The 16050-nt window shown below is 34.5% G+C and overlaps 2 protein-coding genes across 8 annotated transcripts in view; one reads left to right on the top strand and one right to left on the bottom strand.

Annotated features, from left to right (window-relative positions):
* ASXL2 (ASXL transcriptional regulator 2) overlaps window positions 1–16050 on the bottom strand; it is a 235476-nt gene that overhangs the window by 100081 nt on the left and 119345 nt on the right. For 2 of the 4 annotated variants that reach the window (XM_077152315.1, XM_077152314.1), the window contains exons 3-4: window positions 6526–6634; window positions 2894–3044 (exon numbers count right to left, since the gene is read on the bottom strand). In XM_077152315.1, coding sequence (XP_077008430.1) covers window positions 2894–3044; window positions 6526–6634 — 260 coding nt within the window. Of the gene's footprint in view, window positions 1–290; window positions 562–2893; window positions 3045–6525; window positions 6635–9064; window positions 9313–16050 lie in introns of those variants that run through there. The other 2 variants (XM_077152316.1, XM_077152317.1) reach the window with 2 other exon arrangements.
* LOC143676957 (small glutamine-rich tetratricopeptide repeat-containing protein beta) lies at window positions 10317–14762 on the top strand. 4 transcript variants are annotated; one of them, XR_013172326.1, is made up of 3 exons: window positions 10676–11675; window positions 12217–12305; window positions 14523–14762. XR_013172326.1 is itself a non-coding variant. In XM_077152310.1 (2 exons), the coding sequence occupies exon 2, from the start codon at window positions 10788–10790 to the stop codon at window positions 11640–11642; it is 855 nt and encodes a 284-aa protein (XP_077008425.1). In that variant the 5' UTR covers window positions 10317–10660; window positions 10775–10787; the 3' UTR covers window positions 11643–12140. The 4 variants fall into 4 exon arrangements, 3 of the variants coding, with proteins under 3 accessions (XP_077008425.1, XP_077008424.1, XP_077008423.1); XM_077152310.1 differs by lacking the exons at window positions 12217–12305; window positions 14523–14762 and adding an exon at window positions 10317–10660 and having other exon boundaries at window positions 10775–12140; XM_077152309.1 differs by lacking the exon at window positions 12217–12305.

A 16050-nucleotide genomic window follows, 5' to 3' on the forward strand; every position in this document is an offset into this window, starting at 1 on the left:
TAACATTAGTTCATGGTCCTAGAAATAATTAGTAATTCCTTATTAGGTGAAAAGGTCTATTTCACATAATTTTTTTCTTAAAATCTTTTAAAAGTAGATCATAATCTAACAGAACTCTGAATTTTCTCTTTCAGAACATAAAAACAATACTCTGCAGTTGCCCCATGCTGTAATTTTATATTTTATTTGGGGCAAAAGGCAGTGACTTTACTTAGCTATCATTCTACAAAAAAAAGCAAAAGAAACAGTTGATTTTTAACAGTCATTTGGCTGGAGTTACTCCACCTTACCTTGGCTTGGAATTCCATAAAGCTCTTCTCTGACCATTGTTTCCAAAATCATAACCCAAACTACAAACTTCTAAATTCTTTTACTTTACATGGAAATCAATAAATTAGTTTTAATAATAAACTGAATTTCAAAGTTCTGTTCTCTGTTTCTATTTGGCTAAGAGGCATACCTATTAAGAAAGTTTCTATCGATATTCAACCAGAAGTATCAGTTTTGCTCTCAGAGCTCTTTATTTTTGTACATAAAAGGAAGTGGGTTTTGATAGTATCTCAATGTGCTTCCTGTCTTACAATGCATTTGAAATAAAGTGATGCCAGATTGAGAATAAATTTTCTTCCTACATAAGAAAAAGGAATAGGCACAATTAGTTTCCTTTATTTTTATTGCTATCTGTAACTGACTCACAACTGCTTTGTAAATCATACATTGTATGCTGTTACCAACTGCTGGCTACAAGTTTTCACTTAAATTTGTACTGCACCACAAAAAATTCATAAAGATTTAATATGTACCTAAAAATGTAGATTAATCTGTGCTACATACCATACATATAACACATGAATGGGCAACACTCATTCTACAGGAAACTAAATCTTCATTATTGTATATTTATTTAACCATTTCGTGAGACTATGCTGAGTAAACACGAATTACACGTGACATATGCACATGTAATATGATCTCCACTTTCCAAACTCCACATAAATTCAATTCTAATTAAATTAATTAATCTAATCTAATAAAATTAAAATAGACTATCTATAACCAGAATAAAAATTTATAAAATATCTTATCTTAATGTAAACTGAAAACAGATACTCAATATTGTGACAATTTCTCAAAGAGAAAAGAATCAAAAGCAATTCAAAAAAATTTTATCTGGCCATAATTTCAAATTTGCTACTACCTTACAGTTGATGTCTTCTATTACTATACCCAGCTTATGCTATCCAAATCTACCTAATAAGTTACTGACAGTGTGGTTCTCTAGTTACTTCTTAGTTCCTCCTATATCATATACTACATATACCACAAATTCTTAGTGATAGCCATTAATAAATGTTGGTTTTGAGAAGAAAACAGATGTAACGGCCACTTATCAAAACGGCTACAAGGGCATATGGTGGCTCTTGAAAGGCAAGGATATCCCAAGACCAGGATTTTGTTCCCAGTTTACTAGATCTTCCTCTAAATATTGACTTCCCCATTTTTAACCCATCCATAGAACAAGAACATTGCTAAATGTTTTTCTTGCTTGATGACTTCACTTGGTTCCCAATCTTAGATCAACAATGCGCAAACTTAAAAAGTAAAATTTTAAATGGGAAGAAGCAGGGGCGAGACAAGAGTCCTTCTCACTTTTGGCTCCACCTTTCCACAAAAAAGTTCTTAACAGAACCCGAAGAATTCAAGGCCCTGGAACATTCCCTCCTCCCACTATCAACAGGGATTACTTTAACTATATAGATGAAGAAAATTGGTTAGAGGCCCCAGCCTTGTCTTACCTTCATTCTATTTGTTCCTAACATTTGAGGTCTGAATTGCACTCCATCTGGCTGTGACCTTAAAATTTAAATCTTTTGGTTCAGAGTTTGCCCAAATTTTCCCTATAGTAGCTATAGACATAATGCTATAAATTATGTACAGGAATGGCATAGTTGACACAAGGATGGTTAATAATTCTATAAGACTTAAAATTAATGAGTCAAGTATTTCAGCCAATGTTCTTCTAACTCCTAGTCAAAGATAGTTCACTATAACTAAAATCTAAGATAAGGTCCAAGCAAGAGTAAATTTTGAATGTCTATTTTGCTCAGAATATAGCTATGTCAGTCCTTGTGAAGGAACCACCATGAATTGGTTCAAAACTTGTTTGCTACTTATGGCTAAATTTATAAACAAGGGGGTCAAAGAGATTTGATTTCTTCAAGAAAACTCTGACAAGAAGTGACAGATTTAGCAGGAATAAATAAAATGTGTCTTTATCTATAAAGACCATCCCAGGGAAGCTGCAGCAACAAAGACATTATTTCCCAAAGGAGGTTTTTTGGGAGGGAACTATCAAGCAGATACCAAGCAGGGGATGAGAGCAAAGACCAGAAAATTTTAAATTCAGCCTTTGCTAGCAGAAATGGAAAGCATTATTTTCCTAGCAAGGAAAAAGATGTTAGAGCAAGAAGTACTTAAATTTTAGAAGACAGAAATATAAAGGGAAATAAAGTAAAAGCATCCTAAAAATGGCTATGGATGGCAGGTAACCCAGGTAAAATCCATAGCTGTGCTGTCCAATGTGGTAGCCTCTAGTTACATATGCTATTTAAATTCAAGTTAAAATAAAATTAAAAATCAGTTTCTTGGTCACATTAGCCATATGCGGAGTGGTCAATACAAACATTAGCTAGTGGCTATTGTGTTTGATAGCACAGATGTAGAACAATTCCAACATCACAAGAAATTCTATTGGACAATGCTGATCTAGAGGATCTAGAAGGTAAAGGAAAGAAACTGACTGATCTGGAGCCTGGGAAAAAAAGAGGAACTACTAATAAGGGCATTAGTCCCACAGCATTTGGTACTTTATTGAGGGATCAGGTGGATTTACCTTTCCTTTTCCACCTGCTCTTTTTTCCCTCCTTGTTGCTGCCACCATCACTGCTGCTGCTGCTGTTCTCAGAACTCTGGGAATCTGACTGACCATCACTGCTTTCTTCTGAACCTTCTGATAGCTCTTTCACCCCATCCGGCACATCCTTCTGAAAATGTAGGCATCCAATTAGGATTAATCATTACCATTTCAGCAAATAGGAATTATGTATGCTGCAACTTAACTGTGCTGATTAATTTTGAGTATTATATACTTCAGTACTAGAACCAACAATATATTCTGAATTCCTGTCCTCTTTCTCTAGGTCACATTAGCCAATGTTTCCCTCTAATTATCTAAAGATTAAAATGATACATGACATTCACATGCAGGCACAAACACACACTGGACAAAAACTGAGTAGATGTAAGTTCAAGCAAATGCTCAGGATAAAAAAACACAGAATTCAGGCGGGCCATGGTGGCTCAGCAGGCACAGTTCTCGCCTGCCATGCTGGAGACCCGGGTTCATTTCCTGGTGCCTGCCCATGCAAAAAAACAAACAAACAAACAAACAATTCTATTAAATATATATATGTATATTTGTGCATATATGTATATTTGTGTATATATAAGTATCATTATCTACAATGAATTGATTCTGGATAGTGATAGTGCATTATTTGAATCTAACCGGTTCTTGAATATTGGTTAATAAGTAGCAAGAGTTAAATAGAAAGTGAGATGTATTTTTTTAAAGTCACATGAATCTCTTTGGTTTATGCCCTAGGATAGTGAGAGTGCTAAACAGAAAGGATAACTGTGTCAGCATAATAGGTGAGAGATATTACAGGGCAGTTACAAGATCAAGGACTAGGAAATAGAGACTTTCTGGTTTTAAATTTTGGCTTTATCTTTTCCTAAGTGTACATTCTTGTCTCTTAACATCTCATACCCTCAGTTTCCTTGTCTATAAAATGGGAGTAATAATAGTACCTAACTCAAAGATTATTCTAAAGTTAAAGGACTTAATAAATGTAAAACGAGAAGTGCTGGCATATGAAAAAAGCTTAATAAATATCAGCTATTAATTATGCATAAAGTGAGTAAAAAAAACATTTTAATGAATGTTATTTTTAAGTTAAAAAAATAACTTCTTTTAACTTCTTCTTTTTTCCTCTTAATACTTTTAAGAGGAAAAGTATTGCTTCTTTTTTCCTCTTAATACTTTTAAATTTTGTCACATAATTTATTTTTATAATAAGATAAAAATAATTTTGACAGAAAAAATGTGACCCTCCTACCTACAACTGTCATCCATATGATGTTAAAGCCAAAACTGTACCTAGTAACACTTATTTTCTAGGTTTCTAGGTTTATGTTTCAGTCCTATCTCTCTTTGTGTCATCTCTTATATACTTTCTTAAAATATTTCTCTATTCTTTCCTTCAAAATGCAGAACAGCTTTCTTAGAGCACAAATTACCTGTCAAACATTTTAACCTATAGGTTCAACAAGCATCTTAAACACAGATATAATTATCTGATTTTCCTAAACTTGTGATATCTTCAGAGTCAACTGCTATGCCCCAAATATGAGAATCATTTCACTCTTTCACCCATTCCAAAAACTACATATTTTATTTCTCCTATATCCTTTGCATCTATCTGTTTTACCACTCTCTTAGTTTCAGGCCCTGATTACCTCTTCCAAATCACCATAACCCCTTTTCTATGAGTTTCCTTTTTCTACCTTTAAATCTACCCTACTTACATTATCTTCCTAAACACAGACTTGGTCATGCTATCCTCCTGAAAAATCTCCCCCATTGCTTCAACATTCATGGACACATACAAACACACACATACACACACACTTTTACTTTAAAATTGCTCAGTCAGGTTTTCAAAAGCCTCCAGAGTTTGATCTCTAACTAATATTTACCATATCCCTGACTCTTTACCACACGAATCCACACATAGATTACCATCAAATCACTCTAATTCATTCTATTTTAAATCCATTCTGAAGGCTTATACCTGTGGGTTTTTTTCCATCTGTGTTTTTGCTTATACTATTTCCTCGTTCTGGAAGGTACTACCTACCTCTCATTACTTATGGATCACAGTCCAGATCAAACCTTACAACTTGAAAAAAAATGTTTTTCTAGATCCCTTTAGTCAAAGTTAATCTTTATTTCTCTACATTTTCATAATACTTTATAGTACAATACTTTATATCACAGTATTTTTGTAAGTACACAATTATTTCAGTAACTATAAATGTGAGCTTCAAAGACCAGGGACTACAGTTCTTTAGCATAGAGTAAGCATTTATTAACTATTATTAACAATACAGAACGAGCAGAACAAATAAAACCTAAAAGGAACGTAGAAAGCCTCAACTGGGAAAGGAGCCCAGCAATACCAGGAAATTCAATAAAATACAAAAAGGAAATATTACAGGTAGGTTAGGTTCTTTTATGATAGTGGGCTACACACAATCACTGAACACAGAGATGATTACAAGTTAAAAACTAAAAAGGTTAATAGGGAACAGAGTCCCAAATACTTGGGCACTGCCATTGCCTAACCAAGCACCCATTCTCCTTCTGGCTAGTAAAACCCCCCTAGATGTCTCCTGGGAAGCAATTCCTCTTCTTAACTCACCTGGTTTAAGTGGGTTTAACCTCAAGTCAAGGGCTATCATGAATCTAAGACTGGCCCACCAAAAGACCTGATACATTTGGTAAAAGCAATAATTCAGGTATAGACACTTCAGCCAAGTCAAACCAATTAAGTCATATGAGAATTAACTGAGGGGCTTTTGTTTTATTTCCTGGGATTCTTCTCTTCAGACTTACAATTTCTGAATGGGGGATGTTGACTGAACTATGCACAACAAAGAATGAACCTACCTGAAAATGAAAGTCAAAAGAAAGCAGAAACAAAAAACGCAGAGACTAAGCCCTAACAACACCAACTGGGCTCCTGGATCCAGCCGGAGTTACCCTAGATTTTTTCAGTGACATGAGATAATAAATTCCCTATCTAATTCAAATTCACTTGAGTTGGGTTTCCTGTCACATGTACCGAAAGGACACTAACAAGTAACCATTCCTTCCCAGTATAGGAATTAGAAATGAGAAGTCTGTTATATGATGGAAAGAGTATGTGCTTGAGAGTTCAGGCAGATCTAGATTCATATTCTGGTTCTGATACTATCTGGCCAACCCTGGGCAAGAAAATTAAATCTTCTGAACTTTGGTTTTCTCCATCATAAAAAAGGGATAATAACCACAACTTCGAATTGTAGAGGAGAATTAAATAAGAAAGTAAGGCAACCCATCTAGACAGCAGGCTCCACATAAACATTTAATTATTACTCAAATGTTGTAAGGCTCTTTAAAAAGTCACTGGGCATAATTTTTATTTCATCTTTAAAATAATACCATAAAGAATAAAAACATAAACTTACTTATCTGATCTAGCTATAGATACAACTAGTTAAAAAAATGTATTGACATAATACCTCTTCCTGAAGATATTTAAGAAAAACAGAATTCTGTCTCTATGACTCAAATCTTGTTTATACATAATCATTTCCTGTTTTTTTTTTCTTTCCAAATGATTCCCCAACAAAAATATTTACCTTCAATGTATATACTCCCATTCTACCTGGAACCTTGTAGAAGATGCCCTCTTCACCTCGGGAGTTTGTGTGTAGCATTGCATTCAGGCATGCAAGAGGGGAAGTCCCACTGCAAACAAAACAAAAACAAAAAAAAAACACACACGATTAGTTTCTGTCTCTGAACACTGTATGTGACACTGACAAAATAAACTAGTCAACACTGATTCACTTAAAACACTTTATATAAAGGAGTAAAAAAAAATCTATCATTTAGAGGGAGGCAGCCGTGGAGAAAATGAATATAAAAATCATTTCCATATATCTAAAGAAAAAAATAATTTTCTTTATCCTTAATTTTCTTAATCCTTATCCAGCATTTAAGTCAAAAAAAGTTATCTCATGATTATCACAAATATATTTTGTAAAGATTATATTTCATTAGTATAAGCTTTAAACGTCCAAAATTAAATTGGGCAGGAACCATACCCTCCCCATTCCTGCACACACACAGATTTAAGAAAAAATTAAACTTAACCTCCCTGTATACTGCAACATCAGACTAAACAACTAACATGTTTCCTATAGTTTCTCCTATTTAAATCTATCTTGAGAGCACCGAAAAAAGGTATTAAGTAGGATTGTGAATATTTATCATCTATGTAGGAACTTGGTTAAATGTTTAATTCTTATACGCAATCACTATATTCTTGATATATTTAGGGATGTAACAAATTATCTGTAAAAAAAATTTTAATAAATTATTTTTCTTTTCAAATGTAAACAGATTTCATTTCCGGGTCATTTTTTACCTACCTACCAAATCAACAGAAATATATATTATCATAGACAATCTTGGTTTATTCCTGTGTTAAGGGAATGGCACTAATGTTTCACCACGGAACTTAATGTTGGTATTTTATTTAAAATAATTATTCCATGTTAAGGAAAAGAAAGAGAATTGTAAATTAGATGCACAATTTTTAACATATACAAAATGGAAGTAACATAATAAGAACTCAATATGAAATGCCAAACTGTAGAGTGATAAGCAAAAATTCCAATAAAATAAATGTTTACCTTAGGTGGATGATTAATTTTTAGCTTTTACACAAAATGAATTATAAAAAGATTTAAAATGAGATAATTTCAAAATAAAAGTCTCAATGCAAAAAAAACTAAAAAAAAAAGTATAAAATAGAAAATACTGTTGAAAGTCAGGTATAGCAAAAAGTTAAGAGCTGTAATGTTTAAAGGTAGTGTTGTAGTATTTAAAGATAGTGTTGTAGTATTCAAAGACAATGTTCGTATTTCTAAGGAAAAAACCAAAAGCATCATTAGATAAAATATTAGAACATTTCACATAAGAAAAATCAGCAGGAGTAAACAAATACATGCAAAGTCCATATGGAAATACTCAGGACAAGTTAGTGGCCCAGAGCCTCTGACTGGCGATATGTGATATCCTTATTTTTAAAAATTTCTCACAATACTTGATGAATAAGGCAAGCTTAACTGCACATTTCTAACCCTTTTCCCAAACCAGCTCTTGGATGGCCATAATTAATAATCAAAATAAGCCCACTAGAAGAATCTGCAAAATAAGCCTACTAGATAGAGATCCTGGGCATATCTAAAGGTCAGAGTTTTCTGTGAGGGATAAAGGGGCCATAGGTCCATTATCATTTGGTGCTATGAAAGTCATGAGGGTCAAAGAACTGGAGAGAAAGCTTGCCTCTCCCTTAACACAGATGGAGAATGGCAGAAAAGAAAACCTTTTGCTGAGTAGTGCCAAGTATCTCCAGGTTGATTTTCATAGTTATGTTTACTTAATTTGGATATTTCCTTTTTAAAAAGAATATATATGCAATTTCAATCAGAATCTAAAAATTTATATAAAAAATATATAAAATTTTTCAAGAAATTTCTAGAATAAAAATATGGGAGACTTCTCCAAGAAGATATTAAAATATACTCTACACCACCATCATTGAAAAAGTATGTTACTGGAACAGGAATTTTTAAATGGGCAGATGAGCACTCTTACAGATTGCTAATGAAATAAAAAAGAAAAAAACAGAAACATCATAATAAATGCATAGGGTACTATTTCTGTTTAATAGGAAGAAGGTAGGGTTATGCCATGGTCACCTATGGTTTTACTCTCTTGGCATCTATTTCTTTTCCTTCTGGAAACAGTACCTAAAATTTCCTGTGAAGCATTATCCTTCTCCCAGTCAAAGTCATGCAGTTTAGAGGGACTTATTTCCATCTATTCCCCTAGTCACAATGACATTCAGGGACAGACACGGCTTAATCAGAGCCAACAATCCAAGAAGCTCTTTACTTAGGCATTTAGGGAAAGAAACTTGCTCTCCTAGGAAGCTTCTGAGAGAGCCTTTCTCTTCTACTGAAACTAGTGGGATAAAGAAGTGAGGCCTAAAACTTTTAGTCATTTTGTAGCTTCAGGGAAGGACCTGGAATTGGAGTAGAAAAACACACAGGACAAGAGGACAAAGTAAGGTATATAAGGAGAAACCCAAAACCAAAGTAGACAAACCTGAGAAAAGGGGGAAAATTTAGCAATATTTAAATATTGCTTTAAATATTGCTTGTACCACTGTATCAAGTCTTGCCTTAAGCCAGTCCTACCTCTGGAATTTTGAGGAGCTTTTAAGTCACAAACAACTGAAAGAATCCCAAACAAAATAGTTCCTTTAATAAACCATACTGGCATATCTTGTTGTACATCTAGGGGGAAATGTTTTCACAATAGATACAAAAACATATTTCAACTGGATTAAAGACCTAAATGTAAAAAGGAAAACAAAAGAATTAAAAGAAACTCTAGGAAATTAGAGGGTGGAGAAACCTTTCTACAAAAATAAGAAAATCCAAAATCTTAAAAAAAAAAAAAAAAACATTTCTACACAGGAAAAGACACAATGAACATAACCATAGAAAATATATGAAGCTTGAGTAAATAATTATACAACATAGAGCAGATAAAAAATGAAGAGTCCTAATACAAGAACTTCTTTTAGGAAAACACAAAGAACCCATTAGAAAAAATGGATAAAGGATATAACAAGTAATTAATAAAACGTACAAACTAAATGACCAGTAGAAAAAATGGATAAAGGATATAACAAGTAATTAATAAAACGTACAAACTAAATGACCAGTAAAGCACAAGAAAAGCTCAAATTTAATAGTCATCAAAGGAAAGCAAATTAAATTGAGTTATCATTGGACAGGCTGGTAAAAATTAAATGGCTCACTCTTAGCTCACAGTATTGAAACAATGTCAGTGTCCTGGTTTTGATACTGTATTACGATTATATAAGATGTCGCTAGAAGCTGGGTGGACAATTCACAGGACTCTAGGTGTTATTTTTGCAATTTCCTGTGAGTCTTTATTTCAAAATAAAAAGAAAAAAATCAAATGGGTTGATGAAGTCAATTGCTGGTAAGGTTATGGGCAAATAGGCACTCTAATAGATTGCTGGTGAGACTGAAAACAGCTACCTTCTTCTCATTTCTCGAAAGTATCCAATAAAGTTGAAAATACTTGGGACCACTAACTCAACAATATAACTTGAATCTATCCTACAAATATAAAACCACAAGGACTTGAGGGCATACGAACAAGAATAGTTTGACAAGCCTAACAACCCTGGAGTAAATATAACTGTTGAAAATTATCTCAATGCCCATTAAGGGAAAAGTTGACCAACGAGATGCAAATCAACAGCAGCTACACTAACAGTTAAAGGAATGCCAACTATGCTTCAAGAAGCATTCTGGAGGGGGCGGCGGCGGCCGGGGCCGGAAAGCTCTAGCGCAGCTGTCTGCGCTGCGGCTCTGGAGGCTCCAGCCCCGAGGACGAGGGGCGGGGGGACCGGCCCGCCCCCTCGCGGTCGTCTCGCGGCCTCGGGCCTGGTAAGGGGCTTCCGCCCGCGAAGGGTCCCTAGGTGTTTCGTCGTCCAGCCGAAGGCCGGCGGCGCGTACCCGGCCACCAACCCAGGCGGGACCGCGGCGAGGCCTGGGTGCCGGAGGTGGGAAAGGAAGGTCGGCGTTCTCTGGGAGGAGGAGGAGGCCGAGGGGTTGGACGTCTCCTTCCCCCTCTCGCTTTTCCCCGGCTGCCCGGGGCCTTGTGAGTACCTGGGACCCCGCGGCCTAGGCTGCTTTGCCTTGAGAGAAAAAGTGTTTAAATTTCTAAAATGTCATCTATCAAGCAACTAGTTTATGCAGTTATTCGTTTCTTAAGGGAACAAAGTCAAATGGATGCTTATACTTCAGATGAACAAGAGAGCTTGGAAGTTGCAATTCAGTGCTTGGAGACGGTTTTTAAGATCACCTCAGAAGATACACATCTAGCAGTGGCACAACCTTTGACAGAAATATTCACAAATACCCTCTGTAAGAATGATATTGTGTCCCTCTCAAACTCAGTGGCTGAAGATGTGGGAAAAGCTGACCAATTAAAAGATGAAGGCAATAATCACATGAAAGAAGAAAATTATAATGCTGCCGTGGAATGCTATACACAGGCAATAGAATTGGACCCAAGTAATGCAGTTTATTATTGCAACAGGGCTGCTGCTCAGAGTAAATTAGGTAACTACACAGATGCAATAAAAGATTGTGAAAAAGCAATAGGAATTGATTCAAAGTACAGCAAAGCCTATGGGAGAATGGGGTTGGCTCTTGCTGCAATGAATAAGTTTGAAGAAGCGGTTACAAGCTATCAAAAGGCATTGGAGCTTGACCCTGAAAATGATTCCTATAAATCAAATCTCAAAATAGCAGAACAGAAGCTAAGAGAGGTATCCAGTCCTACAGGAACTGGATTGAGCTTTGACATGGCCAGCTTGATAAATAATCCAGCCTTCATTAGTATGGCTGCAAGTTTAATGCAGAATCCTCAAGTTCAACAGCTGATGTCAGGAATGATGACAAACGCCATTGGAGGACCTGCTGCTGGAGTTGGGGGCCTGACTGACCTGTCCAGCCTCATCCAGGCAGGGCAGCAGTTTGCTCAGCAGATACAGCAACAGAATCCTGAACTTATAGAGCAACTGAGAAATCATGTCCGGAGCAGATCATTCAGCAGCAGCACTGAAGAACATTCCTGACTTGACCAGGGACGTTAGCTCAGAATGCAAATGGTTTCTGGCTCTGAAGTGTTACCCATAGATAATGGCCATAAAAAGCACCATAGCTGATCTTTGAAAATAATGGAGGAAAAACTCTTGTGTATATTCCTAAAGAATAAATCTGTTTAGATAATAGGTTTATTACAAACAGATTTGAACATAATATGACTCCTTTGGAAACAGATGATCAGTAGGCTTAACTACAAGTGCCAAGATAGCATTGGACAAGATTGCATTTTGAAACCTTTATCATCATATTTGTATATTAGATTTAACAGAGTATATTTATTGAATAGTAGGGCTATTTATTGTTGTGTTCTCAAGCTCCAAATTCCCTCAAGTAAACAGTTTTGAGACGGGAGAGAAGCAAAAGGAAAGATTTCCCATGTTGGCCTAGAAGAAATATACTTGCCACTGAGCAGCATGTTTCAGAAAGTTTTTTTCTGAGAAGAAAATTTTTATTTAGGTTTGGCTTTGATAGTGTTATCAGTAATGAATATGTATCATAGGTGCCATTACCATCTTTAATGCTGCTTGTTCTAATACATGACAGGGGATCTTAAGAGCTAGTGGAAAGCATCATCGATGCAAGGAGTTTGCTTTGAAAAGAAAAATAGATGAGGTGAATGTAGAGGGAGTGAGGTACGATGCTCAATTTTTTTGCCTGGCTCTCAAGTAATCTTGCGTGCAGTTTGATATTGATAACATTAACATGGTCAGTTGTGCTAAGAACATAATGAAATACATTTAGAAATCCTTAATGGTGTTCTGGTTAGGTCAGTCATACAACTATTCAGTTTAATTGGCACAATTTCATCGGTGGTGCATGTCCATGTGAATTCTCAAAATACAGGCAAGGCTATACCTATATTTAAATAAACCAATGGCTTGACCCTAAGTTAAGGATTTTCTAAGTGTCATTAAATTATGTTTCCATAAGCATTTGAAAAAAACAATTAATGGATTAATCAGTGGATTTCAGAAAGCTTTTATCACGTTGCTTGTTCATGTAATTTTCTGCTCCTATAGTTTGGCTTCACATGCCACTTATGCTTAACCTTAATTTGATGCAACTTAAATATAATAGTAGACTTAAAACATTTTATTATAAATTACATGCTATATTAGTTAGTGGAGAATAGTGGCATTGGGTATTAACGGCATGTCTTTAACTACAGTGTGGAAGAGGCTATTCTAATTCCGGTTAGATTTTCTTTTGCGTGTTAATCACAAATTTGGTAAAGTGGGGGCTGACATGATTTCACAAGTGTGAGTGAAAAATGAAAGTAATGTAAAAAAAAAACTAGTAATATTGATTATCAGGGTCTTCCCAAATTACCAAGTTTTTCTTTCTTTTCCTTTGTAAGATTAGAAGAGTAGTTCTATAATTCAGGTAGTTCTGGTGTAGGTCCTAGTACTGTAATTTAGAGAAACACTAAGTTTTAGAATATTTTCTCATCAGTTAGACCTGAAAGTAAGTTTCTGGGCGTAGGCTACATTGAAGATCTATATGGTTCTGGCCAGAGTAGGTAGGAAATGAAATTTTAGGCATTCTGAAATTAAATTTCTTATATTCCAACTAAAACAACTTAATTTTCCATGAAATCCACTTCTGTGTTCAAATGTTATACAGAATAAAATGTTAACTAATCAGATAAAAATGATGACAGCGATAAAAAAAAATTCCAGAAGCAAAATTGATCCTTATTTAAAAATTAGTCACTCTTATCCAGTGTTGAATAAGTTAGTTTCTAGCATAACTATCTTGAGTTTATTAAAAACACTTTAAGATCAATAAAATTGATAAGCCTCTTGTTAGATGGACTAAAATAGAGAAAATACAAATGAATAGTATCAGCAATGAAAGGGAGGAGTGTCACTACAGACCATAGATATCAAAATGGTAATTGAGAAAATCCCAACTGCAGGTCATATGTTTAACAACTTAGATGAAACAGATGAATTAATTTTAAGGTAGAAACTACCAAAGTTCACTTAAGAAATAATGAATAGACCTCTGTTTATCGAAGAAATTGAATATGTAGTTAAAAACATTCCAGAAAATACAGGCTGAAATGGTTTCACTGATGAATTCTACCAAAAATGTAAGATATGTCAATTTTATGCAGTCTCTTCCAGAAAATAAATGAGGAGGAAACACTCCCCACACATTTGGCCAGTATCACCCTGACACCAAAATCAAAGACATTATAAGAAAAAATACTTTAAATAATGTCTTGATATGCTAACATTTGTAGTTAAGGAAGCCATTCTTTTTATATGAAATAATGGGAATGGTGTATTTCTTTCATTTTACCCTTTTACTTTCTTTGCTAATGTGCCACTGATGATGAATTCAATATATAGGATACCTGTCAACTATCTTGATTTCCATTCCATCTAGATCACTTTTGGTCTTCAAGAAGTACCTTATTACTTTGAAATCATTGCATTACAAACTATTTAAAGAGACAGGTCTGTGGGTTGGATTGTGCTAGCAACTCTTAAAACTATATGAAATGCCCCCCATACTACTCTTGCTTGTCTGGAAAACTACACTCCCAATCTAAGTAGAGGAAAAAGAGGGTATAGCAGTAAAATTTCGTGTACATTCTACTTAGGATGCTATGTAAAACTTAACATGTCCTGTTTATGCAAATGACATTTTCATTCAGTGTACCAAATTGTTTATCTAGTTTTATAATATGGTTTTAACAGATTCTAAGATTGCATTATCTAACCTTTACTTAAAATATGTGTCTGGGTTATTGTTTTCAAACAGAAAATACTTTATAATTAAATAAAATTAATGGCAGATTTCAAGTGACCATTATATCTTACTTTTTAAATTTGAAATAGGATGAAACAGAAGATTTCAGTCATGAGAAGAACCTTGAAAAACAATCCAAGTGCCCAGAGCAGTGGCTTCAGTCTTGTTTCCTCCTTTAATTAATCTTAATTATTTTGGAAGAAAGACTTCAGTTTTATACTACTTGAGTTTTATTTTGCACAGACATTTCATGAATTATTAATCCAATTCTGAACAGAGCTTTCATTGTGGACCAATTGTTATGGCAATAAATTTAAGAAAAGTCAAAAAAAAAAAAAAAAAAAGAAGCATTCTGTTTGGCCCTCACAACAATCCTATGAGTCAGGCAAAATTATTATACTGTTTTACAAATGAAAAGTCTAATGCACACAGGTTTTAAATAAGCTATTCAAGACCACACAGTTAGTAAATGGTGACATCAAAATTTCAGCAAAAAGAAAAATGGAGAAAAACGAGACATTGTTTAAAAAGAGAACATATAACCAAGTGAAAAAAACATTTCAGATGCTGCAGCTCAATAACCCAACTGGTAAAAACTTTGCCCCAATAAATGGTATTTAACTTAAATGTAAAGTATCCACTCTGTTTGGGGCAATTAACTAGGGTCTGTGGATCCAAAAAGGAAAGCTCTCTTAGTTTAGAATCTAATTTAGGGAAGGCAGATGAGGAAATAGGCACAGCCCATTGGGATCAGTATAATAACATAGGTATATGTCCACAATTGCTGTTTCAAATCACGTAAAGCTAAAAATGTTTCAGACAAGATTGCTTGTAACTTCAGAAAGGTAAAATGATATGTTATATATTAGGTAACTGCCCCACCCAGGGAGATTAGCAGTTATTAGGAGTAGCATCCTGTAACCACAGAAAGTGAAATATGAATATTTACACTAAGTCTTGGATTTTGGAATTGTGGATATGATCCTAGACCTATATATTTAAAATACTTTAAGTCAGAGAGGAAGGAACAAATAATCTAGTCTGGGACTTTGTAGGTAGGACTAAAAACAAACAAGCAAAAAACAAAAAATCAGCTGCCCTTAAAGTTAAATCTATAAAATGAAAGTGACACATCTGGTAAAAAGATAACAGATATTATCATAATATTTTCCTTGAGAATCTCGATATTATTTTCCTTTGAGTGAAATATTATCATTTTTCTTAAATTTAGATTTTATTTCCTAAAATATAAAAAGTCAACTGCTACTTCAGAATTCTGGCAGGAATAAATCTTCAAGATAACTTTAGAATTATATAATTAAATAAAAATAAGTGAATCAGTTGAAGAAATAAGACAGCATCTTCAAAGAGGATAAAGCCCTAGTACTGAGGAGATCAATACCAATGTAAAGTCAAGTACAATAATACGGGGTAAGTACTGATACCTGAAGCAGCATAGATCACACAGGAACACCTTAGAAGATAGTATCATCAGACAAGACAGCACCTAATTTTTCTCGTCCATTTTCAAGAGATCAGAGTTGAAGACGTGGGATTCTTTTTAAGGAAAGAAACAAGCAAGTGCAATGGTATATTTTATGCTGAGTCTACCTTGTG

Source organism: Tamandua tetradactyla, chromosome 3 (genome assembly GCF_023851605.1).
Source record: "Tamandua tetradactyla isolate mTamTet1 chromosome 3, mTamTet1.pri, whole genome shotgun sequence".
In the NCBI taxonomy this organism is placed as follows: domain Eukaryota; kingdom Metazoa; phylum Chordata; class Mammalia; order Pilosa; family Myrmecophagidae; genus Tamandua; species Tamandua tetradactyla.

Coding starts and splice junctions, on each gene's coding strand:
- LOC143676957 (XM_077152309.1), top strand. CDS start 10,728: ATGTCATCTATCAAGCAACTAGTTTATGCAGTTATTCGTTTCTTAAGG.